Source organism: Lontra canadensis, unplaced genomic scaffold (assembly GCF_010015895.1).
Source record: "Lontra canadensis isolate GAN:19392208 unplaced genomic scaffold, GSC_riverotter_1.0 scaffold65, whole genome shotgun sequence".
In the NCBI taxonomy this organism is placed as follows: domain Eukaryota; kingdom Metazoa; phylum Chordata; class Mammalia; order Carnivora; family Mustelidae; genus Lontra; species Lontra canadensis.
Genome location: NW_022631059.1, coordinates 5,420,799 through 5,448,456, shown reverse-complemented (window position 1 = coordinate 5,448,456; position 27,658 = coordinate 5,420,799). Strand labels below are relative to the sequence as shown.

General features: G+C 53.9%; 1 protein-coding gene across 1 annotated transcript in view; it reads right to left on the bottom strand.

Annotated features, from left to right (window-relative positions):
• Positions 1-705: 705 nt before the first annotated feature.
• BMP7 (bone morphogenetic protein 7) overlaps positions 706-27,658 on the bottom strand; it is an 86,160-nt gene continuing 59,207 nt past the window's right edge. The window contains exons 4-7 of the mRNA XM_032878918.1: positions 13,191-13,388; positions 6,175-6,251; positions 4,647-4,757; positions 706-1,327 (exon numbers count right to left, since the gene is read on the bottom strand). Coding sequence (XP_032734809.1) covers positions 1,178-1,327; positions 4,647-4,757; positions 6,175-6,251; positions 13,191-13,388 — 536 coding nt within the window. The 3' untranslated portion in view covers positions 706-1,177. The remainder of the gene's footprint in view (positions 1,328-4,646; positions 4,758-6,174; positions 6,252-13,190; positions 13,389-27,658) is intronic.

The window sequence follows — 27,658 nt, the reverse complement described above, 5'->3', positions numbered from 1 at the left end:
CTAGATCCTTCCATTTGAGATTCACGTCCACCGTATCTTGCACCTAGCAGATCTCCACCATGCCATCTGCTCCTTACCTCAAGGAGCTGATAGTTTGCAGAGTGCTTGTAGGGGTCTGCAAATGAGAACAGTGGCTACAGCGGCCCTGGCTGGCACCTGGACTCCAGAATGCTGCTAATCATGACCAACAGGGGAACCCACCTGGGGGAGGGACAGCATGCCGGCCCACCCCACCCCCATCTAGAGTGAGGGTTCATTGACACTTCTTAAAATAGGTCATGTTAGCTAGAGTTCAGAGTCAAGGTGTGGGCTCTCCCGATTGCTGTCCCTTCCGCCCTGTCACTCCATGTTGATTTTCTACCACTAGGAGAGCTACAAAACCAATTCCAACCATCTGTCGGCGCTTCTCACGCCTATTTTAATTTCCGCCACCATGCACCCAACTGAAGGACGGGACATATTTTTCCTTCAAGGTTAACACACCCACTCCTCCAAGCAGAAATTTGCCGTCTCCCTTCCCAGTCAAATCTTGGATTTGGGCAAGTCTATGTAAACAGCAGGCCTCTGCAAGCCTCAGAATGAAACCAGAATGGAACGGAGAGGGGGCCTCCCCTGCCTCCGCCGGCCACGGCTTCTGTTTATGAAATCAGAGTAAACCAAGAAATGGGGATAAATTGTTTAGGAAAATATATCTGTAACATCCTAACCATTTTCATTCATTCGTTTTATTGTGACATTTATTACAGGAACTTCCGTGTCAATTTTCCTTGCGCACAGACACAAACGTGCCCACCCCTCGCCATGCCCCCTTCCTCCTGTTGCTGGGTGGCCTGGCTGCAGGGTGCTCCTAATTACCCCTGGTAACGAGTCAGTGCATGGCTGAGACTTCACAGCCAATGATCAGGGCCAGGCAATTTTTCTTTATATATTTTCTTTCCTTTAGGTTTTGCCTGTAGCAGCGTGTAGGATCTTGTCCATAGGAGGCTGATGAAAACCTGATCAAAAGGCATTTGCCTCTCCAATTCCTTAATCCTCCTACGCCCTTAAGGTTGGGGATGGGAGCGGGGCAGGTCTCGCGAAAGGCAATTGCGGTGCTGGGTGGTGGGAGGCACTGGGTGGTGGGAGACCAAGGACTCCAGAACAGTGTAGTGCCAGTGGGTCTGACCTCCGTGAGGTGCTAGTGGCAGCCACAGGCTCGGACGACCATGTTTCTGTATTTCTTCAGGATGACATTGGAGCTGTCGTCGAAGTAGAGGACTGAGATGGCGTTGAGCTGAGTGGGGGCACAGCACGGCTTGGGCACTGTTTCGGGGTTGATGAAATGGACCTGGAACACACAAAGAATGGCGGCATCGGTGAGCAGCGCTGGGTCCCTACTCCCGTTCTATAAGGAACGTCAGCTGCTTGGACAAAATGACGCACGTGATACTCCCCCTTGAGAGTGACCACAGGTCACACTTCCAGTTCTGGCCCGTGACGCATAACCTCTGGTGCACAGACCAGGGGACCAGGGCACAGAGGTGTCCACAGCTGGGGAGTTAGCGGCCAGGTGGCTCTCCACCACCCCGCGGTCCTATGCACCGCACAGTGTTCACCACGTCTCTCTGCTCCACAACCAGGAGCCAGAGACCCTCAGCCCCCAACCACGACCGCCCAAAACGTCTCCAGACATTGCCAAATGTCTCCTGGGAGGCAGATCTGTCCCTAGTGGAGAACACTCAGGTTAGACAGAGTGGGCCAGCAGGTCAAATCCCGTCCCGAGGCCTGGTTTTGTGAATAAAGTTTTATTAGCACCTGGCCAAGCCCATGGGTTCCAGAGTACCCAGGGCTGCCTCTGCCCTGCAAAGGCCTGAGCTTAGGAGAGGCAACAGAGGCCTTCTGACTCACAAGGCTAAAAATATTTACCATCTGGCCTTTTTCAGAGAAAGGCAGCTGACCTCTGGGCTAGACCTGTCCTGTCCAAGAAAAACACAATGAAAGTCACACGTGTAATTTAAAACATTCTAGTGGCCACGTTTGGAAAGATGAAAAAGAAATAGGTAAAATTAAATACAGTATTTCATTTAACCTGGTATCTCAAACATATTATCGTTTCAACACGCACTTATCACAAAGAATCTTTTTTTTTTTTTTTCTGCACTAAGTCTTTAAAACCTAGCGTGTATTTTACACTGACAAAGCACCTTGATTCAGATCGGCCATATTTCCAGTGCTCAAGAGCCACGTGTAAAAGTGGTCACCGGATCGGACGGTGCAGGTCTAAATTGTCCTAGACGCTTCTGCCTCTTGAGCAGTAAAACTTGGAGGACAAAACTGGGCAAACACTTGGTTGGACGTCCGCGAGGAAGAAGGGGGTCTAGAAGGGACGGATGAAGGGATGAAGCCAGATGCCGCTCGGGTTTACTGCTCCTTCCTGCTCTGGGATTCTATGCACCTCACAGCAGACAAAGGCGGGGGTGGGGGTGGCAAACAAACTCAAAGGCCCGAAGGGGACACGCAGGCACCACCCGACGAGTGAAGGAGGCGAGGAGTAAGACAAGAGGGGATAGTGAGGGTTGGGGCAAACCCAAGGCAGATGCTGCCCGCTGACCTCGGCCAATCAAGGCCAGTGCAGCTGGGTGTGCCCAGTGTCCAGGACACGCCAGGGATTTAGTTCTGCTTTGTTTGCATATGAAACCTCCAGGTTTCCAACACACTGCGCGTGCCAAGTGAAAGTATTCTGGAAGCCTCCAGCCTGTGACCTCTGACATAAGACAGCACACTTAGAAGCTTTTTATTATGGACGATTTCAAACCTTACAAATCTAAACCTTCCCCCCAGCTCCTCCATCTTTGAATAATTTGAAAGCAAATCCCAGACATCAGCTCATTTCCTGTGTTTTTCACCAGGACCCCCAAAGGCAAGGATCACCCCCCTTTTTTATTTGCTTCAGAGGTAGAATTTCATGACTCATCAGTTGCATACAACTTCCAGTGCTCATTCAGCCAAGTGCCCTCCTTCATGTCCATCCCCCAGTGACCCCGTTGTCCCACCCACCTCCCTTCCAGCAGCCCTCAGTTTCCTAGAGTTCAGAGTCTCTTATGGCTTGTCTCCCTCTCGATTTTCATCTTACTTTATTTTTCCCTCCCTTCCCCCTTTTTAAGCAGGACTACAGAACTTCTTTGCAGAATTATCAGCTTGTTCTGATCCCAGAGCTCCTTCATGACACGCAGACTGAGTGGGTGATCAGGGGACAGCCAGGCTCCCTCTGTATGGGCCATGAAGCAGGTCGGAGGGTAGAGGTGTGCCCTTGGCAGGTGGGAGATCCCCCAGCACCTCCCAGGGGCATCAGGGCCAGACCCTAGGGCGCACGTAGGCATGGGAGAACAGGCCCAGGCCAAGAAACAGGTTGGGAGCACTATTCGTTTCCAGCCCAAGGCCTTTCAATCCCAAGCAGGACTTCAGAGTTTACCTTTGGGGAAGGAAGGGCCTTGGAAAAGCATGGCCAAAAGAGAAGCCAGAGAAGACTTCCCTCAAAGGGCAGACAGATGTCCAAATGAAAGGAATAGGGGGGCTTTTTTCCCAAGACATAACATGTGGGGCAGGAACAAGTTTGCCACTAAATAAAAGAAGCCAAAAGCTTCAGAACAAACAGAACTGTAGGACAGAAGGGATGGCCCCGGGTCGTGAGCTCTCCATCACCAGGAGCATTCAAGCCAGGGAAAGGCCCCCATGATGTTCATGGCAAGGAGCTAGATAACCAAGACCCCTGAGCCTCAGATTCTAGGCCAAAGAACCAAGTTCCGAATTTTTTATCACTGTTGCTGTTTTCCATAGAGTCGTTAATCACTTCTTCCAAGAGTCAGCAGGGCTGGGTACCCTGTTAAGAGCTTATTTTCTTATCACAGTGAATCCTCCAAGGATCCCATGGAAGTTCAGCCTGAAACGGCCCCTGCCCCACCCCATCTCTCTGGCCCGTGGTCCTGTCTACCAGCTTCCTCCCGCTTCCTCCTTTGCTCACCTGACTACTTCTCTCCCTGGAAACTGAGCCCCAAGGGCAGGGAACAGGTCTGTGCTGCTCCCTGCGGTGTCCTCAGCTCCCAGTGCGGGGTCTACCTGCAGGAGATGCCCTTGGATGGCTGAACCCCAAAGATCAAGGCTAGGAGGCAAAGACCTGAGCTCGGGGGCGAGGGGGAAAGATGGGCTCTCGAGCCGGCCTGACCCCACGGAAGCCCGGACTTTGGGGGCCGGGGGTGGGGACACTCATGGATGACGAGCAGACATGTGGGCAACCGAGAACAGTCGCCCAGAGAGAGGCAGGGCCAGGGCTAACGTCACCATGACGCACAGGGACATTATCCAAGATACATTTAGGAGCTCCTGAAACTGCTCTTCTTTCTTTCCGAATTGGGAGAAATCTGTGAACTTGAGGGTCAGAGACTACACACATCTTTATGCCAATGCTGTTATAAAGTATGATTTTAAACTTTTCTTTCTTTTTTGTTTTTGTTTGTTTTTTTTTTTTTAATGGAGGAAGGGGCCTACTCCAGGAGGAGAGCCCAAGGCCCACGAAAAGTCAGAGTCCCAGTCCAGAGGAGTGCTAGACAGAGTCCCGCGCGCCCCTGCCCCGGCTGAGCCCGCCCAGAGGGCGTGCAGGCCACACTCACCAGCGTCTGCACGATGGCGTGGTTGGTGGCGTTCATGTAGGAGTTCAGAGGAAAGGCACACTCGCCCTCACAGTAGTAAGCAGCATAGCCTTCAGGAGCGATGATCCAGTCCTGCAGGAGGGACAGCATGAGCCCCACATGACCTCTCACGCCCCAACCCCCTCCTGCAGGCCAGGCTCCGTGCTTGCAGGGGACAAAGACACAGCCCACACCGTCCTGAGCAGCTGGGGGTCCCACAGAAGCAGGAGAAGCGGAGGCTGGACGATCACAGTCCCCGCAGAAGGCAAAATGAGGCGAAGACCACCCAGGGGCTGGGCTGAGCCCAGAAAGGACGCCCGCATGGCCTTGCTGGAAGGTGGCCCAGAGATGTGTGACCGGGGCGGGGAGGGGGGTAAGGGGGGGCGTCAACTCTAGCTCTGTGAGAGGTGGTTACAAGTTGGCAGTTTGCTTTGAGCAACGTGGGAGAGCGACGACTCACCCTCAACACTGAGAATGAAATGACTGTGTAGACGAGCCCGCCCGCGCCTGGTGCACATGCGTGGCTTGGTCAAGGACGCTCACAGCCAGACCTGCCTTTAGGGCTGGGTCCGCCAGGAGATGCCGTTCAGATAGCACGCACACCCCTACGGACTCAAGTCCATGGACTCTGTCTGCAGAGGAGCTGGCATCTGGGTCGGGCTCCAGCACCAGGACGCAGGCACGGCCAGGCGCCCCGCGGGGCACAGACCCACGGGAGGGCTCCACACCGGCTGTGGGCTACTGTCCCTCTAGTTGCACGGTCCCCAGGGAGGGATCTGGACTCCCCCACCGAACCACAAGCCCGCTGAGGAGTGGACAACAAAACCACTGGTCTCGGGGATCTCAAAGCCCCATTCCGGATATTTGAGCTCCATGAGGGCAGGCAGAGGGTCACGCTCCCTGCTGCGTCTCCTGGGCCTGGAAGAGCGCCCAGAATGTCAGAGACGCTCATAAACAGTCATTAGAGTGTGTGACCCTCATGCCTGTCCTAGGATTCATCCCCTGCCCTTCGTCCCATTCCATCCGAATCATTCCGGAAGGAGCTGTCACGGTCCTATGACACAAGCTCATCCCCAAACAGGTGACAGGTGCAGGACCAAGCACCCAACCCGAGATGGGCCAATCCACCCCTGCCCCGGGGAATCTGAATCACGGAAGGGGAGGGATGGACAGAGCCGGGGGCGGGGGGTGGACCCTGCAGGCGACGGGCTCTGCCCCATCAGAGAGGAGCAGCCAGCCGCAGGATGGAGTTCAAGTTCCCACAGCGAATGAGGCTCGGAGTCCAGAGTATGGGGGCTCCTGGTTCTCTCCTGAATCCCCCCCAAGTTTCTGCTCTTGCGTGCCACGAGGCGTCCCTGTACCCTCAACCTGACGTCTCCACCCTGCTTAGGACTCTTGATTCTGGTGAGAAACGTGACTCACTGCACACACGGGACGCAGGCCCGCTGCTGTGGGGGGAGCGCAGGGACGCCCACGCCGGAGCCCCCACCACCGGGGCCCTCGTTCTTACCTGCCAGCCCAGGTCGCGGAAGCTGACGTACAGCTCGTGCTTCTTGCATGCCTGCCTCTGGTCACTGCTGCTGTTTTCTGCATTGGCAGGAGACAGGGGTGCGGGTGGGGGAGAGGAAACACACACACGTGGTAAGGCTCCCTCAGTCTAAGGCAGTGGTGTGAACACAGACAGACTCAGCTAGAAGGAGACGTTTCCAACACAACAGCCGTTTGAGGACCCGTAGCCTTAGAACTCATTTTCATCCCTAGCAAACGGCCTGGGTAGGCAGTGCCGTCACCCCCATCCCTCTTGTGCCATCTTAGCCCCTAGCACTCTCCGGATCCGTCCGTGGACCTTGGCCTTTCGGTGCACAGGTGTTGTCTGGATGCTGACCGCTGCCAGGACTCCATATAGGAGCCCATGGGCCACCATGCTGGCTGCGGGGGCCTGCTCAGAGGGGTCTTCCTCTGGCCAAGCTCACCTGCCTTGCGAGGCTCCCCCCTCTTCAAGGGCAGCAGGGAGGGGCACAGACCGGGCCTGGTACAAAGTCCCCACCACCAGGAAGGAATGAGAGGGTGGAAATGCCAATCCCACTGACCTCCCAGAGAGACATACCAGTACTGAGGTTTCTTTGAGGAGCAAAAACTATGCACTGGGGTTTTCCAGAAGTATGTAATGTTTGCAGGCAACTGGGCTAGGGTTTGAGCACCTGGAAAGATGGAGGAAGCTCTGCCCCCACCCTCCCCCTCACACACACACACAAACACACACACACACACACACACTGACACACACACACACACTGGTGTTCCTGCACAATTTTTCATCTTGCAGGTATGGATATTTTTTTCCCTTATCTATGACTTGTCTATCCTCCAGCTAGAACTTTCTAGGGTTTTCTTTCATGCTCAGAGCAATGTCTCAACACCTGCCCTTGGCCTGTATGGCCCAATATGGCCCTGATTCCTAAGCCAAAGTCTTCTTTCTGTGCTGTGGATGTACTGCCAAGACTGTTCCTACCTCAGGACCTTTGCACTTGCTCCTTCTTGTAATCTTTGTATGTCTGGCTCCACTTGATATTCATGTCTCCCCTCAAATGTTGCCTCTTTGACACTGTGAGGTCACCATTAGGTCCCCAGAGCCCAGTGTCTACCAATATTTGTGTCATTAACACACAAATAAAGAAGTCAATGCCTCTGTCTATGGCTGTGATACTTCTAGGCCTCAGTGTCCCAGAAGGTAATGCACACCAGTGGGTGAAGGACATAAGAACGGCTCACAGGGTGGAGAGGGAAGTCCAGGAGACGATCCAGGGTTGTCTGCTCGCTTGACCTGCACTTAGGAGCCATCCAAACACACCTATTTCTCCCTGCCCGGTCAGTTCTCTCAGATGGCTAGGAGAGTGGCCCTCCTGGTGGCCTCAGGGGCTTGTGGTAACCCCAGCTTGTCACTGACTGGCTCAGAAGCCAGGACTGAGTTCACCAGCTCTTATCTCATCCTTGGAGTGAGGATTGGTTCAGATAAGAGCAAATGATCCCATTCAAGCCAAAAGGACATGGTGGCAGCATGCTGGGGGCTTCTGGGAAAAGTTTCCTAATTCGTAAGGAAGACCATGAGAAAACATGCTCATCTCTGGCCCCTGCTGCCTGGGAACAGCAAAGGAGGAGCGTGGATGGTTACATACAGCCACAGCCTTGAGGAAAAGCCAACACTGAACATGGGGGACAAGGACAGAAAGCCAGGGCTTTCATTCTTGTTGACTTTCTGGATCAACCAACCCTCATGCCCACCCAACCTTGGCACTGGGAGTCAGTGGCTTTCCTAGTGGTTGAAGCCACCTGATCTGTGTTTCTGAGACTTGCAGCCAAACTACTCAAGGGCTCCTGCCTGGAAAGGTGCATCTGGTGTGGGGGTGGTTGTCAGCTAGAGCCCAGGTAAGACCCTGGTGGTGTAGACGCCAGAGCACACCAGCTCCCGAGTGGAGTCTGACCAGTGGGTCAGAACCAGGCAAAGGGGTGTGGCTCCAGCTCCGGAGTCAGACCCTGGTTCCCCTAGACCTTGGGGTCTGCAGAGCGAGGAGGAAGTGCCTACTGGGGCAGCCATGTGTGTTCAAATCTGTTTAGCTCAACGCTCAGCTCATAGCCATCAGATGCTGATTATTATCTTTCCAGCCCACCTGCGAGGAAAGGTTAAAACTATATACACACTTCATACCCCACCCACACTCTTTAACCATTTGGAGTTAATGACTGCTTCCTCCAAACCCAACAACAAGCCACGTTTGGAAGAAGTGAAATACCCATTGGTTTCCTGCTGTCCCCAGGAATTCTAACTGTATGGCTTCTAGGTTAATGAGAAACAATAAGATAAAAAGGATATCACTGAATTCTCTTCCCTGGACCTCAACTTCCCCCTCTGTGTTGAAATGGGTATGAGCCACATGTGGCGATCATACACTGTAAGTCAGGAAGATCTCCTTGGACACCTGCTGGGCGTTATGTTGTCCTAGAAGTAATGAATGTACAGGCACCCAGGCTACTCTGAGGCTAGGAACAAATCTGAAATGAAGTGGTGAGGGAGGGGAGTGAGGGTGGGAAGGAGAAAGAGAAGGAAGAACAAGGTCAAGGAGAAGAAGATAGGGAGGGAGGGCAGCAGAGGGCATAGCAATCAGAAAATGGTCTCCAACAGACTTTCCGGAAATGCGTAGGTCTGAGATGAGCGCATATGCATGGCTGGGTGGGTTCAATCCCGTGCAACTTCCACTGCCACCAGCCTCTGTGTATACTCCTGATTTTGTACGTATCTTTATATCTACGGTTCAGCAAAGCAATTTTTAAAGATTTGCAAACCAGTGAGAAAAATCACACTGAATTCATTATGACAGAATTGCATGTGTCTTTACAGGAGGGATCCTTGCCCTCAGGGACATTCAGAGCTCCTGAGATGACCTCAGTGAGGGTGGGGTGGGCACAGTCTCACCACCTCAGTACCTAGTGCTCCATCCATGCTTCCATGCACCCATCCATCCATCCATCTATCCGTCCATCTTTCCATGCATCCATCCATCTTTTCATTCATCCATCCATCCATCCATCCAACAATCCATCCATGCATCCATCCATCCATCTATCCATCCATCCAACAATCCATCCATGCATCCATCCATCCATCCATCCATCCATCCATTCATACAAACCATTACGGAGTGTCTACTGGTTTATAGATGCTGTTTTAGACATCAGAGCTACAGGTATGAACAAAACAAAGCCCTGCCCTGGGGGCACTTGTCTTCCAGTGACAGAGGCAGACAGTAAGCCAGTGAGTAAACAGAAACTGCATCCTGTTGAGGTGGAGAACAAGACAGAAGAGGAGGGTGGGCTGCCAGGGAGGCTGTGGGTTGGAGGGTGCTCACAGGAGGGTCTTCTGAAGAAGTGATGTTTTTGTAAGAATCAGAAGGAAACGAGCCAGCCAGAGAAGCATCCAAAGGAGGAAAATTCCATGAAGAGGATGTAGGGGAATGGAGAGGAGGGTGCCCTCCATGACCGAGAAGGTCAGCAAGAACCCTAACCGCAGTAGCTGCTGACCAAGGACAGAGAGGCAGGCACTAGAGCCTTCTAAGGATGAGGAGGCATGAGCGGGGCTCAGCAGCAGGCAGTGCGGGAGGGGCGGAAGGTCTACTTTGCTGGACTGACTTCTGAGGCTGGGCGCCAGGGGAGGACAAAGAAGGAATGGGGGCCTGGGGTTCTAGCTGCAGGGGTAGAAGGGCCTCTGGAGGGCTGGGTGGTAATTAATATATGAAGGTAAAGGTCAAGGGAGCCATCAGAGAAGAGCCTCAAGAGATCTATTGGACCATCTGGAATACTGTCTAGAATGCACTGAATGGAAGTCCAAAGACGGCCTCCATCACTGTGGCCATGCCCGCAGCCACAGGTAGCACCATCAGTGTGCAGCCTCCTTCTCCCTCTTCATTGGAGGGAGGTGGAAGGTAGAGGGAAAGGAGGGAGAGCATCCCTCAGGCAGTGATGTGGAAGGACCAAACATGTTAGCTTGGGACAAGGACGTGGCAAAGAAGTTTCACATCAAGTGCCAACACTGCTGGCTGCTTGATGTCATGAGTAAACAAGGATTGGAAGCTTTGGGAGGCTCAGTGAAAAGAAGGTGCTACCGTTGATTAGTAATGTCTGCCATGAGCAGAGGCAGGGCAGGTGTAGGCCTGAGAGTCACTTTTCCCAACCCTATCTTCAAGCAAAGCAATGATATTTGGCTTAATGTTGAAACCCAAGATGTTGAAATCCAACAAGATTTGGATTTTGTGAGCAGCCTGTAAGCCCAGCCGTGGGTGTCAGTGGGGGATGGGTGCTGGCCCTGCCACCAAAGACCCAGCCACCTGCACTACCTCTCTAGGCCTCCTCGGATTGTGGGGCTGCTCTGGGAGAAAGCGGTCAAAGTCCTGTTTCCTGACGACCTCATATTAGCAGAAAGACTAGGACAGGGAAGAAGAGATGCCCTCAAAGGAGACTCCCAGCTCCCCCATCCCTCTGGTCTGGCCCCCCGAACCCACGCAGATTCCTCATCTGCCTCGACCAGCCCCTGCCCGAGCAGCTCACAAGTTACAACCCCCAGATCATTTGGGGAAGATGCTTAATTCCTAGGAGGTTGGGTGCAAACATGGGAGGGGAGAAAAAAGTGGGACACAGTCTTTCAACCCCAAACTACACCCCCTAAGAGCAGGGGAAGGCTCTGGGGCAGGGTGGGGGGTGATCAGCCTACAGGGACCTCGCAGCGGACCACAGGCAGGGGTGTGTGTCCCTCCCACACATGAAGGGCCAGCACGTGAGAGGGTTCAGCAGGATACCAGCCATCACGTGAGGTAAAGCCCTTCAAAAGGACGTGTATGTATGCGTACACACACATTCAGACATTCTGGTTTACCAAGCCTTGGGGTGGGAGGGGAGGGGCAGGCCTTGGTATTTTTGTAAAAATTAAATTTCCGGGAAGGATTGAGATGAACTGCCAAAAGGACTAGGAAGTAGAAAGTCCCAGGATGGAGGCAGATTCCAGGCAAGCTAGAACAGCTGCCATGTGAGGGAGTGAGAGCCCCGTCCTGGGAATTATGTAAATGGAGTGTTTGGTGTGGATGCAGGAGGAAATCGGGTGTCGAATTCTGTGTGAGGCCTGGTCCCTCTGCCTTCATTATATCCGGCAGGCCTGCAAGATGCTGGAGTCTGCAGGATGGATTGTGCCGTCACATGCTGCCTGGCTGATATGTAAAGAAACCTGGCATCTGACCCTTCCTGAGCACCCCACCCTGCTCCCCGCCATTCTCAGCACAGCCAGGAGGATCATCTGATCATCCCTGCCCCCACACCACAGCTTAAAGCTCTGCAAAGGCTTCCAAATTTGTTTTGGATGAAATTCAAACTCAAGATGTGACTCTTAAGGGAACTCCTGATCTCGCTCACCTTGCCAGCCCCACCCTCCTCCTGTTCCACGGCCTCCCTCTTCCCTCAAAGGAGCCCCACTGCTTCTCACCCTAGGCCCCTCTGCCCGTGGGTCCCACTGCCTGGATCACTCTGGTCCAGCAGACCCAGCCAGGCCTCGGGGTACCTGCTGGTCCCCGAGCTCTTGGTGGGGTATCCTTCTCCGCAGCTCCCTCCTCCAGGATGTGTCCATCCCCTAGTCACCATCCCTTGCCTCTCAGGCCTGTTAATAAGGGACAACCACCTCCAGCCTGGCCCAGACCCCGAGGGTGGTCCATAGCTGGGCTTTCCCCAGGGGACCCCAACAGCTAGAGCCAACACAGAAGAGGTTTCCACTGCAAATTAAGGGATTCCGCAGGATTTTCGACAGGAGGCCTTACAGAGCCTTCCGAGAAGCCTAAAAGCAGAGTGGATGCACTGGCCCGTGAAGAAGCCTTGCAGAGTCCCTGCACACCAGCTTCAGAGACACTGAAGCCATCTGGGGCCCGTGGGGCCAGGAAACCCTGTTCTAAAAACTCCACCAAGCATAAGTGACCAGTCCTTTCTTTGCCTTCAAAAAGGAAAATAAAGAGAAATGTAAAAACTGGCTCCGTGAACCCAAATTAGCTGATGCTAATATAAGGTTAGTCTGGGAGTGGGGGCTTCTTGGCCACTGTGCGCCCCTGAACATGCCCTTCTGGGCCAGCCTCGGGGCCCAGGAGCGGGCAGAGCTGCAGCTCCGAGTTCCCCACGTGGCCGGCAGCCTGGTTCCCGCTGTGGACCCTGCCTGGCTTTGGAGCCCACCCTGAGCCCTGAGATGGCACAGGGTCGCGCGGCGTAAACCACCCTGTAAAATATGGTGGCTCCGATTCCTACGGCTGCGTTAATGAACGATCCCAGACGCGGCGGCTGAAAACAATGCCCGTTCATCACCTTCCAGCTCAAATGTCTCCGGCCCCGAAGTCACGCACTAGCCAGTACTTCCTCCTAATCTTTGAATTGCTAGCTATGAAAATGCTACCTTTATTTTTAATTTGTTTTTACTTACAATAATGCATCATGGCAATGAACCGAAAAGTACCCCCTAAGATACACTGAAAGATCTAGTGCTCATTTTTTTTTTACTTATAAAAACAAAACATTTCAAACAAACTTAAAAGTATCCCAAATAATACACAAAAAACTCACTACCACCCATTAGTCAAAGGAGCCATAAGTTTCAAGTATCTTTCGCTTTAAGAACTAAAATTGAAAACAGAGCAAACTCCCCCATTTTTCTTCCTTTTCACTCGCAAGCAGCGCCTCCCTGGGAAGGTGGTGTGGTGTCTTCCCACTTCATGTTTCTAGAGCTTTCTTTCATTTATTTGTACCCGTCATTTTGACTACTTGGAAATTTACATGACTGGCATCGTTCTACTAATGCTTGTCTACGTGCCTTTCAAAATGAACTTACTACTTACACAGAGTTAAGGCGGTGAGCTCCGCGCAGGATGGGATTTTGAATCACAAGCCTACCGGGGTCCTACTGTGGGTTCCCGGGGTCCGTGCATTAACCCTCTTGCCTCCCAGGCATACCTGCCACGTTGGCCACCCGCAGGGCTTCCTGGTTCTTGGGTGTCTTGGAGCGGTTCTGGCTGCGCTGCTTGCCCCCCGTGGAGCGGGTACTGCGAAGGTGGACCTCCGTGGCCTTGAAGAAGGCCACCATGAAGGGCTGCTTGTTCTGCGGCCCGTGGCGCCCGATCAGGCCCGCCAGCTTGGGGTTGATGCTCTGCCCTAGACAGGAAGCAGGCAAATGCACAGAAGATCGATTTCAGAGGAGAAGCAGTTCGCGGGGAGGGCTGCGTGGGCGTGATGTCGCCCACGCCTCACGGTCCACTCATGCACCTGCTATCCGTCCATCTAGCAAGTGCTTATTCAGCATTTACTCTATGCCAGGTTGCTCAGGGGCTTGGAACACAGCAGGGAAGCACACAGAGGGGTTCTCTGGGTGTGCATGCAGTGGGGCAGGGGGGCAGGCGGGCAGCACAGACCATGATAGCCCCTGCTGATACGTGTGCACGCAGTGTAGGAACCTGGCTGAGGTTTGCGGGCTCTGGCTAATGAAAGTGCCCCTTACATTTCATTGGCCAAAGCAGGTCATGTGATCCACCCAATTTCAAGAGGTGGGAGAACCCTGTTTGCCCAAGGAGGGTGGGAGCAGTTGCAAACAGGCCCAGTGACGACCACCTTAGGCATGGAGAGGCTGTTTGAGCAGAGGACTGGGTAACAGCGAGGGAGGGAGCCATGTGGGTCCTGGGGACAGGCATTCTGGGCAGAGTGTACTGCAAAGGTAAATGCTTGGACGTGGGAGTGAGGTGGGGTGTTCAAGCAACAGGGAAGAGACTGCTGCTGGGTTAGAACACAGACTGGGGGTGAGGAGGGACAAAGGAGGGATCAGTGGAATAAATAAGGGGACCATCTGGAGCACAGATCATGTGGGGTCCTGCAGACAACAGCAAGCACTCTGCTTTTATTCCGTTTCCTGAGATGAACAGTGCCCCCCGCCATTCATGTCTACCTGGAAGCTCAGGGTATGACCGTATTTGTGAAAATAGCATCTCCGCAGACATAGATAAGGTCACACTGGACTCGAGGGTGGTGATGGCAGCTAACCCAATGACTGGTGTCCTTAGAGGAAGACCACGTGAAGACACAGAGACACCGACATACACATGCGTGTACACACACACACACACACACACACACTGAGGGAAAGCAGCCAACAAACACCAACACCAAAGAAGCCAGGAGAGGCAAGTAAGGACTCATTCCTCAAGCCTTTGGAAGGGGAACAGCCCTGGGATTTCCGGCCTCCAGACTGGGGGCCAAAACCCTAGTGCTTTAAGCCCCCCAGTTTGTGGACCGGGGGGCTGAGTGGCACGAAGTGGCAGCCACGGGGTGTTCAAGCTGAGCAGGGGGCACCCCGAGTTGTCTCTAACAGAACACCTTGGGTGCCCCCGGGGGGCCAGTGGGAGGCTACCGGGCAGTCCAGGCAGAGGGACGGGGCTGGCCCCAGGCGGCAGGGAGCAGAGCTGGCCAGAGACAGTCAGATCCTTGGTGATTCATTTTTCAAATCGGTCTTTGGAATTTATGTTGAAGGTTTTGTTTTGAAATGATTATAGATTCACAGGAAGTTGCAGAAGAAAATGTACAGGGACGTGCCCTGCACCGTTCCCAGTTCCAGCCCACAGTCCCATAACTAGAGCATATCCAAAGCCGAGAACCACAGAGCCCGGGTCTACTTGGAGAGAAACAACCGACAGCATTTGCCGAGGGACTGGACAGAGAGTGTGAGAAGGTGCAGAGTCATCCCTGACTTCCACGCTCTGGGCCCGAGCACCTGGAAGAAGGGAGGGGCCTTTTACAGAGGTGGGGAAACCGAGGCAGGGCTGGGGTGAGGTGGAGAGAATTGGGGGAGGGGAGGATGGAAGACAGAACGCAGTGTGGTTCGGTGGCTGCTGTTTGCAATGTCCGCCTGTCACCGGAGGGAAACTGGCGGGTGGGCAGGACCATCCCAGCATGAGTGTGGCCCCTGATCCAGAGGGGAGAGATGGACCCGGAACCAAACATGCTCTGGCCTGGTGCCAGACTTCCCGGATTCACGTGCTGCCTCTGCCATTCAACACACAGATGCTTCTCAGAACAGAGCTCTGCACGTCGGACACGCTCGAGAAACGCTGGCCCGGGGCGTGGGTCGGGGTGACACGGAGGAGCTCCTCTGGGGACAGGGTGTAGCTAGGCAGCGGAGTGACAGCTGAGCCCAGGCATCCAGTCTCCACCACCGAGAGGGCAGGGTTCACACCGGGTGCCCAGTTAGGGAGGATCTGGAACGAACTTGGGGAGGAAGAAGGAGGACACCCAGAGGATACAGGACCTGAGAGACAGAGAGGAGAAAGCAGATGGAACAAGGACCATGTCCTGTGTTCTGCTGCTGGGCAGGGTGGGGCTGGGAGAGGAGAACAGGCCAGCAGCGCAGGCCACCGCCCGATACATACCGGATGTCATGCTGCAGGGTGATAAATATTCCAAAGGAAAATAAAGCAAGAGACAGGGCAAGGAAAGCTGATGTCACTCATGAGAGAACAGCCTAGAGGCGGAACAGCCTGCCCAAGGACACCCAGCTTGGAAGGGACCGAGCAGAGTCTGGACCCAGGCTGTGTACGAGGGACAGAAATACATAACCTCCAGCTAGGTTGGAGGGGTCAGAGGCCAATGAACGCAGTGATTCTGGGGGGAGCTGGGCCCATCCACATCTGGAATTAACTTCACCTGGAGCCCCCCAGACAGGCCCGAGTCAGGAAACCCAGCCTCCCGGGGCCCAGATCGGCACCAGAGGTTCGCTTTGGTGTTCTCACGGCTCGTGTTTAAAAGAGCAAGCGTCCCCCATCCCCCACTGTTGTACCTTCACCCCCTGGAACGTTCGGCTCTCCTGCATTCTTTAGCAAGGGTTTCCTCGAGTTCATGCATTTATAATATGAATGATTCTATAAAAGAAACCATTAAAGTGGAGCCCCTAGGAATTGTATCTTGCCCTAGCCCCACCTGGAAGGCTTTTAGGGCAAAATAAAAATGCCTCGCCTGAAAACCTGATGCTGTTCCAGGCACAGGAAATCCGAGGGCTGCAAGCAGGCTGCGCAGCTTGGAGGGAGGGTGTCCGGCCGGCTCTCACCGCGGTCAAACACAGCCAGGCCCGGGGACCTGCAGCCTTGGGGAAGCAATCGGTAGACACGGGGGAAAGAAGGGACACTTCTGGAGGGTCTGAACTCACATCTGCCACTGACTGCCCTGTGTGGGCCAAGAGAGGTAAAGTTGGATGCTGGGGCCTCAGTGGCCTCATCTGTAAAGTGGGGACGAGGCCATTTGTCTCACCCATGCCCCCTCTCCATGGTACCCAACCCAATTTTCATTTCAGCCTTTGTATCTTAGCGGCCCCGCCCTGGCCAAAGGGGTGGGCCTGTTGTCTAACGGACAACTAATCTTCCAGCCACGGTGATTGGCTCAAGGATGGGCCTAGGACCCAACGCAGCCAATGAATGGAAGAGAGGTACCCTGGAAGTTTCTGGACAAGAAACTTCCCACTTAGCATCCAAAAGCAACCTTCTCTCTCCCCAGAAAAAACAGGGAGGAGGAATGGACGGAGCCCCAGAAATGGCCACCAACTGGAGACCACGAGAGGATCACATTTTCAAATGGGGCTGATCTGGTGGAAGGAAGAGCAGAGAGACAGACACAGACTCTCCGGTGATGTTGCTGAACCACTGGATCAAACCAGTCCTGAAGTTCGCTTCTTGCCCCAACCACCAAGATGACTAAAACCCTGTGATTGTTTAGTCTAAGCCGCATACACGTGTGTCTACAAAAACAGGTGTGTGCAGTTCCTCATAACTGGGATGGTACGATTACCGCTGTTTCATATAAACCTGGGTTTTATGCAATACACCGTGGACATCTTTCTCCATCAGCGAAACACCCCGACCTCGTCCCCTGTGGCCACAGAGGAGCCTCGCATCTGAAAATGCCTTTACCTCATCCTCTCCTACTGACAGACAATGAGGTTAATGTTCCAGGCTTAAAACAACCACCCCATTGTTGGCCCATTGTTCATTCAGCAACTACTAGTGAACACCTACTGTGTGCCCGGCTCTGTGCGAGGTGCAGGCACAACAGTGAGCCAGAGGAACCCCCAAAGGCCCCCGCCCCCCAGGGAGGAAGAGAAGCCCAGGGATGTGGAGTATGGTGGCCACAAAGAAACTAGGACTGGGTCGGGGGCAGGGACAAGGAGGGACTGGTCAGGGAGAGAAGGCCTCTTAGCCACGGGGATTCTGGGGGAGAAATGTTCCCCATGGAAAGAACGGCCAATGCCAAGTCCAGGAGGCAGGAACACACGATGTGTGTTTGAAGAACACGCAGTAGGGTCAGAAGGGGGGGGGCGGTGATAAGGCTGGGTCCCTGGGGGCCTTTGTGGGGGCTCTGGATCACAGTCTAGGTATTATGGCAGTCACAGAGGGTCTGGAGAGGGGATGTGGCCAGACTTCGGTGATGAGAGGCTCAATGAGGCTGGTGTGGGGGGGAAGAGGATGGCCCAGAAATGAGCCCCCTCCCTCCAGGCTCTCCTCTAGACTCCCTGCTTTGGCAGCCTCTCTGGGTCCTGCCCACGTGCCCTGCAAGTCAGGGCAGGGTGGTCCCCTCCACCCACTGCCCCAGCACAGGTCAGGGCTCTAAGACGGGCCACAGCATGTTCACCAAACAGACAGCGGCAACACAGTGGCTGGTCCTGGGCCCCCAGCACTCAGGCCATTGGGGGGCACTGGAGGAGGTGCACAGGTGTCCTAGGAGCATCCCTATCCCAGAGTCCTGACAAGCAAAATTGTCTGCACACATTCACAAGTGTCCCCTGGGAGGCCACAGGTCCCAGGTGGCGAGCCACAGCTTGGCACACATCCTCCCTATGACAAGCTCCACTCCTGGACAGACACACAAAGGTACGTCCTCGCCGTCAAGTTTTTAACTCAGAACTCCAGAGACAATGTGGTGTTTTACCCAGACAGTTAATGGACCAGGCACCTAAATAATTCATTCATCTTTTTTACACATATTCATGGTGCACAGGCAGGGGCCAGGCACTGCCCTGTACCTTGGAGGTTACACCCACAGCCTGGGGAAGGACGCGTGGAATCAGATAAGCTGTGACCACATCTGGGAGAGAAGAAATTTAAAGCATATACCAACATATGTGAGTATGTACATGCGTAGGGGTTTTGTTTTAATACCCCCCAAAAAAGGGCCAAGAAGGGTTTCACTGGAGGAGAGGACATGTGGGTTGTCTGGCAGAAGAATTCTGTTTCACTTTATGATATCACAGGGCATTGGCTTTACTTAGCATAAGCCAGGGCAAGCATCTGTTTTGATGGTGAGTTTCTAAATGTCCAGGGTGAGTGTCACGACTAGGGAGCCAGGCCACACACACCGGGCTGATGGCTGGAGGGAGAAGTAACTGATGGAGACAGGGAGGCACGAGAAACCAAATACTTGAACCATAAAGTCTGTGTCTTCAGGGAAGTTGGAAAAGATGTATAGTCTAGCTAAGAATTAATAAGTTAAAAAAAAACACCCACCTGAAGATTTGCCCAAGAGCAGGTTTGCCAGATTTTGCAAATTAAAATACAGGAAGCCTGGTTGAATCTGAATTTCAGAGAAATGAATAAGGTTGGCAGCATATGGGACATACTTACGCTACGTAATAACTTATTATTTATCTGAAATTCAAAGTTAATGAGATGTCCTGTATTTTAATCTGCCCAGAGGCCCTCCTCAAGTGAGGAGAGGACGGTCTTCCCCAAATAGCGGTAGATCTGATCCCCCTGTGCTGGCTGCACCCGTACACCATGGGCGAGACATCTGGTCTACCCGGTAGGCAGGTGCGTGGGCTCAGAGCAATGGCTCACTGCTTTCTTCTTCTTTGGTGGAACGCATGGCTTGACTCTTTGTGGGCTGCTTTACTTCTGGTTTTGTTTTGGGTTTCCTTTTTTGAAAATGTTAGTGTTTAAACGAACATCTTGTATACAGATGAGTGAGTCTTCCCAAACATACAGACTGATGTGGTCACCACCCTGATCAGGATGCAGAATGGCTCCTGTGCTGCCTTTTATCTCATGCGTCGAAGCTGGAGATACCGCTGCTTCCCGGGGACGTGGGTCAAGGTCTGGAGACAATTTGGAGCTTTATGACTTGAGGGAGGTGCTTCTCCATCTTGTGGGTAGAGGTCAGGGACGGTGCTAAACATCGTACGGTGCTCAGGAGGGCGTCCCCCACGGAGAAGGAGCAGCCCCTGATGTCAACATGCTGATGGAGAGGAACTCCACTTTCTAGACCTGCTCTTGCTCCAAGACCCTTCCCAGGCTCCCACACAGCTCCTCCTAGGATGGGCACTGCAGGCTGCTCAGAGATGGTCTCCTCCCTAAAAAGGCAGGCAGAAGGAAAGAAGATCCTCTAGCCCGCCTGCTTCCTTCTTCAGTGCTTGGGGACATGGAGGCCACCGTCTCGCCAAATGTGATGTGGTGAGTCTTAGGACACAGCATGGAGCCAGGAGGGAGAAGATCTTGACTACTGTTGATTCTGTAGCCCAGGGCTTGGCCAACTACAGCCCGCAGGCCAAATCCAGCCTGCCGCCTGTTTTTGCAAATAAAGTTTTATTGGAACACCTCCTTGCACATTGGTGCACATATTTACCGCCCGCGTTCATGCTCTAATGCCACAGTTGAGGAGCTGTGACAGAGTCTATCTGGCCCACAAAGCCTAAAACTCAATTCACTATGTGGTACTTTATGGGAGAAGTTTGCTGACCTCTGCTCTAACCAACCCTGGATCCGCACCCTTCTGGACTTGTAAAGGAAACCATAACTGCCCGAGATAAGGCACTTTTGTTGTCTATCATTTGCCCGTGGGAGCATTCCCGACAGAGTTGGTTCTCTCCATTGCTGGCTCACAATAAAGACGAGGAACAAACATTACCGAGTGTTTGCTCTGCGCCAGGCACTGTGCTGGGGCCGTCCCACGTGCTGCTGCTCAGGCAGGCCCCCCGATCCCCCATTTACAGAAGCTGTGAACTTGACCACCACACCATCGCTGAGTCCAGGTGGATAGACACACAGGAAGGAAAAGCTTGCTCGGGCATGAATGTGGACAACCTACAGAGCCTCAGACGGCAGGAAGGATTCCCCAAGGCATGAGGAGGAAGGTCTTCCAAGGGGGGAGCCGGGGGGGTGGTGGTGTGGGGGCAGGACTCTGGGCCTGGAGGACAGGGACGAGCCAGTGTGCGTCAGGCCCCTGCTGGCGGGTCCTGTGGAGGCAGGAGCAGATCAGCACACCCAGCCCCGGGGAAGCTCCCCAGGAAGCGGCATGGAGCCCGAATGGGGCCTCTTGGGAAAAGAGAGAGCACAGCCCCATCACGGGGAAAGCGACATCTTGGTTTTGTGATTTCTTTGTTTTCCAGGCCCAGAGGCCCTGTGGAGGCCCCCTGGTGGAGGCCCGCAGCAGCAGAATGCCCCTTGCAGATCGGGATCCTGCAAAACATGTTAACTCCAGCCGCTTGTCTCCGTGGACCAAGGCCCAAGTGACGGGTGAGAATGTCTGTATCGCTTGTGACATCCGCCGGGCCCCAGTAACCCCATGTTGTCCCAGCCACGGCTGCGCACCCAACCCGGGAAGGACCCATCCCAGCCTCTGGGTCATCAAGGCCTCCTCCTGTCTCTCACTTGGCTTCTGCACAAACAGGATGTTAAGCAATCGCAGGGGGAAGGCACCTCCCAGCCAGTGGCGCTGCGGGCGGGACTGCTCGCCAACCTCGGCTTTATGCGGCTTAGCCTCCGCGGCTGTCGTGGGCGCGTGGCTCACCTCCCGCTCCCCGCCCGGCCGCCGGGGCCGAACACTGGGACAGCAGACGCCCTCAATCCTTTAAATGCCTTGCAATCCCATTCAATCCCCTCGGGGAGGATGGAGAAGAGAGGCATGTGCTCTCGCGCCCGAGGAGAGAAGCCCGAGGCTCCCTTTGTGCACAGATGTCCAGAACACAAGGAAGGAGACACGGGGCGGGTGGCGGGAGAAGGGGTCCCCCGTGTCCGAGAGCAGCAGCTGGAGGCAAGGTGGGCAGGAGGGACCGCCAGACTGTCTTCTCGGATTGGAGAGTTGGGCTTTACGGCGCTGCCCTCCCGAGCCTCCAAGTGATTTCTTCTCTGGGCAAGAGAGAGAGGGAGGACGCTATAACCTAGAACAAGAGGCTGAAGTCCTTGTCTTGGGAGCAAATGTCCAGGTGTCTCCACATCTGCAAGGACAAAAGTGCCTGCCGTTCAAAGCAGTGTCTTCCTCTCCCTGTGGCTTTGGCACGGAAGGTGGCAGCGGAAAAACCGTAGATAAACCCTCCTGAGGATCCCAGAACTTGTCTTCACGCCTCCTCCCTGACCTTTAGCGTACGGTCTCGTCACTCTCCACCTTCCAATGAAACTGTGGGCGACGTGATGGCAAAATCCCTCAGGCCGTAGCCCAGGGCCTACAACAATCCCAGACTCATCAGATGTTTGTTGAATGAAGAAAGGTGTTTCCAGTGCGGGCGGAGAGGCTCTCGACTACAGGAAGCAGGTTCTAACACCCGGGTGCTGGAGCAGGGAGAGGCCGGCATCGCTCCCGAGCCTGGGACGCCAGACCCGGGGCTGTCCTGTCCACAGGCACAGGGCCCAAGCCTGGGTACTTTTAGGAGCCCGTGAAAATGTTTTAATGTCTCTTAAAGTCAGAAGACACATAAACTTTTGAGGGTTACAGAAATTGTTTTCATTTTTAATCCAACCAGGATTCTATTCATCTTTATACTGTCGTGGTCATGAAACATCATTTTTACTGTTTTTCTTTTTAATAGAGGGAAGAGGCCACAAAAGTTACATGCAGCGCTGGCCACTTCTGTTGGTCGCAGGAGCGGGAAGCCCACTGTCCTTTGGGTTCTTTCTCGAGCCCTTTCCTTCCCCAGCAGGAAGCAGGACACTGTAGGGTCCCGGGCTGTCTGTCCCCAGGGCTCAGCCATGTACCCGGCAGGCACTCATGGGGTACGCTATCCCCAAGCCTGGTTCCCGTGGACCACATTTCCTGGGAGGCGTCCCAGCAAAGAGTGAGGCTGGGGGGCTGGAGTCAGAACCAGCGCGAAGCCAGGTCTGCCCGAGGAACTGGGCGACTTCAGGCAAGCGGACCCCCCTTCTCGGCCTCGGTTTCCTCTTCTGCTAACGTGTCGATGCTCACAGCCACACTCCCTGGGTGGGTCACCGCGATCACGAAGCTTGTCGACGGCAACCATGATGATGACAGGAGCATGCGGGAGGGAGCATGGTCAGGGTGGCCGGCCCCGGGCTCAGCATTTCACAGGAATTCACTTCTCTGCCTGATCATTATTGCGCCCATGGAACAGAAGGGACGAGGCATGGAGAGGCTGCGCCAGCTGCCCAACATGACACGAGGCTGTCCGAGGAGCAGGGCTGGGCCGCCGGCTCCAGGGTCCGTGTGGGGGCTGCTGGCCATTCCCTGGTCTGCACAGGCGCCCCGAGCCGGCAGCCTGGCCCGCAGCGAGGGGTCAGCCCTCACCGGCACCACGGGGACAGCCCCTTTGTCAGCTGGCTAGCTCTCTCTAGCTCTGGGGGAGCCAGAAGGCATCAGTACCCCTCCATCCATGCCTCCTCTCCTCTCCCACTCTCTCGTCCCTGGAGCAGGGGCACCCCCTGTGTGGCTCGGGGGCAGCTGCCTTTCCTCCTATCTTCTGTACAAAGGGAAAGACAAGTAGATGCCAGCCCTCCTTCCCACAGCGTCCTGTCCCCGGATGAGACACTGCTCCCCCGTTGGCTCCCAATGAGCCACAGGTGCCTGGAGCGTTTATGGGCTTCTCCCCTGCACAAGCACGCTCTTCACTGCTCCCCAGGGGTACTAACAGGAAAGCACAGCTGTTGGGAGAGGGAACAGACGTACACATCCTGGGTGGTCTCAGGAGGGACTTGGAGACCCGGTGGGCAGGAGGCTCATATCACAACAAACATAAAGCTCTCAGAGAAGATCTGTGATGTCTGTGCCTCACTAGGTTGGAAGCAAGCTCACCAGTATAACTATCATCAACATGCCCATTGTATGGGTGAAAAAACTGAGGCCTCTGAGATGGGACAGGCTCCGTATTCCGGCAGCCACCTAGCGGCTACAAGGTGCTGCTAGGATCTGGACCAGGATTACACTGTACCTGTCGTACCTGTCTCGGTGCCCCTTCTCCTTTCCTCCCAAAGGGGCACTGGGGGCTGGGCCCGGGTGCCACTGCCCTGGAACTCGGCTTGCCCAGGTACCATAGGAGGCAGCCATGCTCACTGAGTTTAGGTTAATGCCAGCAGTTGCCCCCGAGGCGGGGACCCCGTGGCTCCCACAGGTGGCACAGCCACCGGCATACAGAGCCCCGAATCCATGGACTCCCCAGCCGGCTCTGCTGGTCTTTCACGGGGGTAGGGATTTAACCTGACGGGGTGCTCAGCCCGAGCATGGTCTTATTAGCAGGTACCCCAAAACACAGGGCATGACTTTGTCAGCAGGTCAGCACTGGGCCAGGCCCCAAGTGACTCAGGGAGCTCGTGAGAAAAGGCAGCTTCCTGGCCCAGCCCTCAGGGACTCAGCATCCATGGGTCTGGGGTGGGGGCAAGAATCACTAGTCTCAACGTGCCCCCCAGGGTATTCTGAGGGACACTGGGGTCAGAGGGAAAGCAGCTGCGTAGCCAGGAGCCCGTGGTTTCAGAAACACTGGGCTCACCTGCTATATCTCATTCCCACGAAGATCCCCAAATTCATAGTCCCAGTTAGCCATCGTTCACTCTATCCCTCTCTGATGGTCTGCTTGGGTGGTCCTTTCCCGACCCAGGCCACCAGGCCAAACCTGTCTCCTCGGTATGCACAGTGCCTGGACAGAGCAGCCCAATTCCTGAGTGGTGGCATCCATGCCCAGCTCTGGGCGCCCCATCTAGGAGAGGGCGGGAGGGGAGGAGACAGGCCCTGAGTCATGAGTACAGTTTCCGATCCTTGCTCAGACCCTGGGTAGCATCTTACAAGCACTAGGCTAGCCTCCCCTTAGATGAAGAGGGATCCCCAGGGATCTGCCAGAATATGGAGTCGCACACCTGCCAGGGGCCTAGTGTCCCATGAGGATCTTACTGGCAGCACCTGCCTTGTGGCCCCATGGTGGGAATGACAAGAGGCTACGGCACTACGCACTGCCTCTGGGCTCAGCCGCTGTCCCAAGTTGAACAATTAAGCTCTTCACTTGCATGAGCTCATCTGATCCTTCACCACCCACCCTGGAAGGTGGAAACTACTATTAACCCCACTTTCCAGATGAGGGACATTAAGTGACTCACCCCGGATCATGTGGGTAGAAACAGTGGAGGTGGGGTTTGAACCTGGTGAGTCTGGCCTTCTGAGTCCGAGCTTTAACCATCAGGCTGTGCCATCTCACTGAGTGCTAAGCTTCACCTGCATTCTGGGGGGAAGCAGAAGCTGGAGGAAATAAGGGCACAAAGCCCCAGATTTTTGGGAGAGAAAGATAATGGCAAGCCTGACACTAGGGAAACTGGGTTGGGTGTCAGTTAAGAGGAAAACCAAACTTGGGCCACCCCAAGCCGGCGGGGCAGACAGGGCAGAGAAGCACAGGACCCATCAAGGTCAAGAGGGAAGATCTAGACAATATCCACGAGTCAAGGGAAATGGCCACTCTGAAGAGAGGAGTCAAATCGACTTTAGCCCCATTTTTACTTCATCTCCAATATGTTCCTCGGGAGCGTTTAAGTAAAAAGAAGAGTTGAATGACTCTGTTGTCAAATAAGTTTAGAATTCCTCTATGCTCTGTGCCCCATCAGGAAATTCACAATGGATATTTGCAAAATAAAGATTCTGGTTAAGTCCTGCAGAGAAATCTGCTTAGTTTATCCAACCTTGCCTTTCTCACTCTTAACTGATCATGAATGCTTCCCTTTACCCTGGGACACCCACTGACACTTCATGGGACACAGTTTGAGAAGTTCTGGCATACAACAGGGATTGCATTCTTTGTCTATAAATAATCATCTGAAAATAATACTTCTTTTCAACTTTGTGGACTACAGTCTCTGTCACGACTACTTAACTGTAGTGATAGCATAAAAGCAGGCCTAGATAATATGTAAATGAGTGAGTGCGGCTGTGTACTAATAAAACTTTATGGACACCAAAATGTGAATTTCATATAATTTTACATATCATGAGATAGTCTTCTTCTTTTGATATTCCTCCTCCATTTAAAAATGTGAAAACTAGTTTCAGCTCAAAAGCCACAGAAAAACAGGGTGCAGGCTGAATCTGGACCACCGGGCATATAGTTTGCCAATCCAATATAGAGCCATGGAAAACTCTAGCAGTTCCAGGACCTCCCCTCTTTATGTGTCATGGAGAGGGGAAAGAGGAGGAGAGGGAGGATGAAGGCTCCACCAGTAGAAAGACCAGCCTAGAAGCGAGACAAGCAAGGTCCTAAACTCTGCTGCACCTCCCACAGAGTGCATGGCCTCAGGCCAGTCTCAGACTGAGGGGGCAGCTCCAGACCAAAGCAGTGGCCTCTGATAGAAAAGAAGAGAGGCACAGCCCAGCAGCAATAAAACAAAAGGTGAGACAATTTGGCTACATCACCCAAATCCATTCGGCACCTGGCATTAACCACAGTAAAAGAGAAAAATGAAAAACTGACAAATTATTTGCAGCTCAAATCACAAAGAGCCAGGTGTCCTTAGAATATAAGGAAGAAAAAGACCAACGCTCTGTCAGAGCAATGGGCAGAGGGGATAAACGCATGGCACGTAGGGAGTTGACTGCAAGCAGTACACCAGAGAAGGGGATCAGCCTCATAGAGCAGAGAGGAAAACAAAGCAAAGCTACAAGAGCCCATTTGTCATGTCCCTGATTAACCAAGATGGACAAGTTTGGGAATGTGTACTGTCAAAGAAGGGGAAGTAGGTGCCCTCATGTGCTTCTGACGGGGGTGTGAATAGACGCAGCCCCAAGGAGGGCAGACTGACAACACCTGTCCAAACTACGCACAGATAACGTCCCCTTTGGGAATTTATCCCAGGGCTACACTCAGTGGACAATGATACGTGCACTGAGGTTTTCCACTGCAGCCCTGCTCGTAAGAGCAAAGGACCAGAAAACGCCTATACGTTCTTCCCAAGGGGGCCCTGGATAAGTCAGTGTCAGTGGTAGGAGCAGTGTAATGACACCAACACCATGAATAACAATAGAAACAGCCCTGGAGTGGGGCGTGTGTCCGAGGCATCAGGTCTAGACTCAGCTCTGCCTTTCAACGCGTGGCCCAGGACCAGCAGCCTCTGCGGCAGCCTCTCCTCCACTCTAGGCTGGCTCGATCCCAAACTGCATTTTACCAGGATGCCCCGGGGGGATTCCTATGCGCACTGGGGCACTATCTTAAAACTCTTTCTGCATTAACACCCCCTGTGGCCCTGTGTGTTGGAGAGGAGGAGGTTCTGGAAGGTGAGGGAAGTTGTCCAAAGTCACAAGGCGAGTGAATGGCAGAGCTACACTCAACTACACACATACACGACAGCACAACAGCCCCTAAACAAACAGGGCAGCTCGTCCAGGGCTGCGAACGGCCAGCTGTCAAGGTTAGTGATAAAAAGCAAGGCGGAGAACACCGTATATGCCACGTCACTGCTTGCGGGAGGGGAAAAAATAAAGGCAAAACAGAATCTATATGTAGTTGTTTAAACACCCAGAGGGCATCTCTGAAAACACAGCCAGGAACAGGGAAACAGCAGGTGCCCCCGGGGTGGAAGTGAGCCGCTCAGGTGGCCCCGGGAGAGCCGCACCGTTGTGCATATCTGTAACTTGCATTTTGAGCCACTGGCAAATATTACCTACTCTAAAATAAATGTGTTTCTAGTTTGGGTTTTTTTTTTCCCCTGAAAGTTGGTATAAGGAAGAAGCTACCCACCCAAAGCCATTCCACACTTAATAAGAAACACGCTTTGGGGGGAAGACGTGGGCGCGAGCAGTTCCATCCGAGTTCCCACTCGCCTTCTGGTCACCCTTGTCCGAGCAGGTGGGTTCCCGCAGAGAGTGACTGCGAGGCGCAGGGTGACACAGACCAACCGTGGATTCTCCAAGCACTTGGGACTCAGAACCACATTCAGGGTCTCTTAGAAGAGGCTTCATGCCTTCCTGGAGCCGGTGCTGTGGCCCTTCACTAGGACAGTTTTGTTCAACAGGGAACACTTGGTAACACCTGGAGACATTTTTGGGAGATGCTACCGGCCTCTAGCGGGTAGAGGTCAGGGATACTGTTAGACATCTGCCATGAACGGGGCATGCATGCAGCATGTCCTCCGTCTCCGGGGGTGGGGTGCCCGGGTCAGCACGTCTCAGATGCATAACGTGTTCCGCGAGCACCTGGGGCCCCA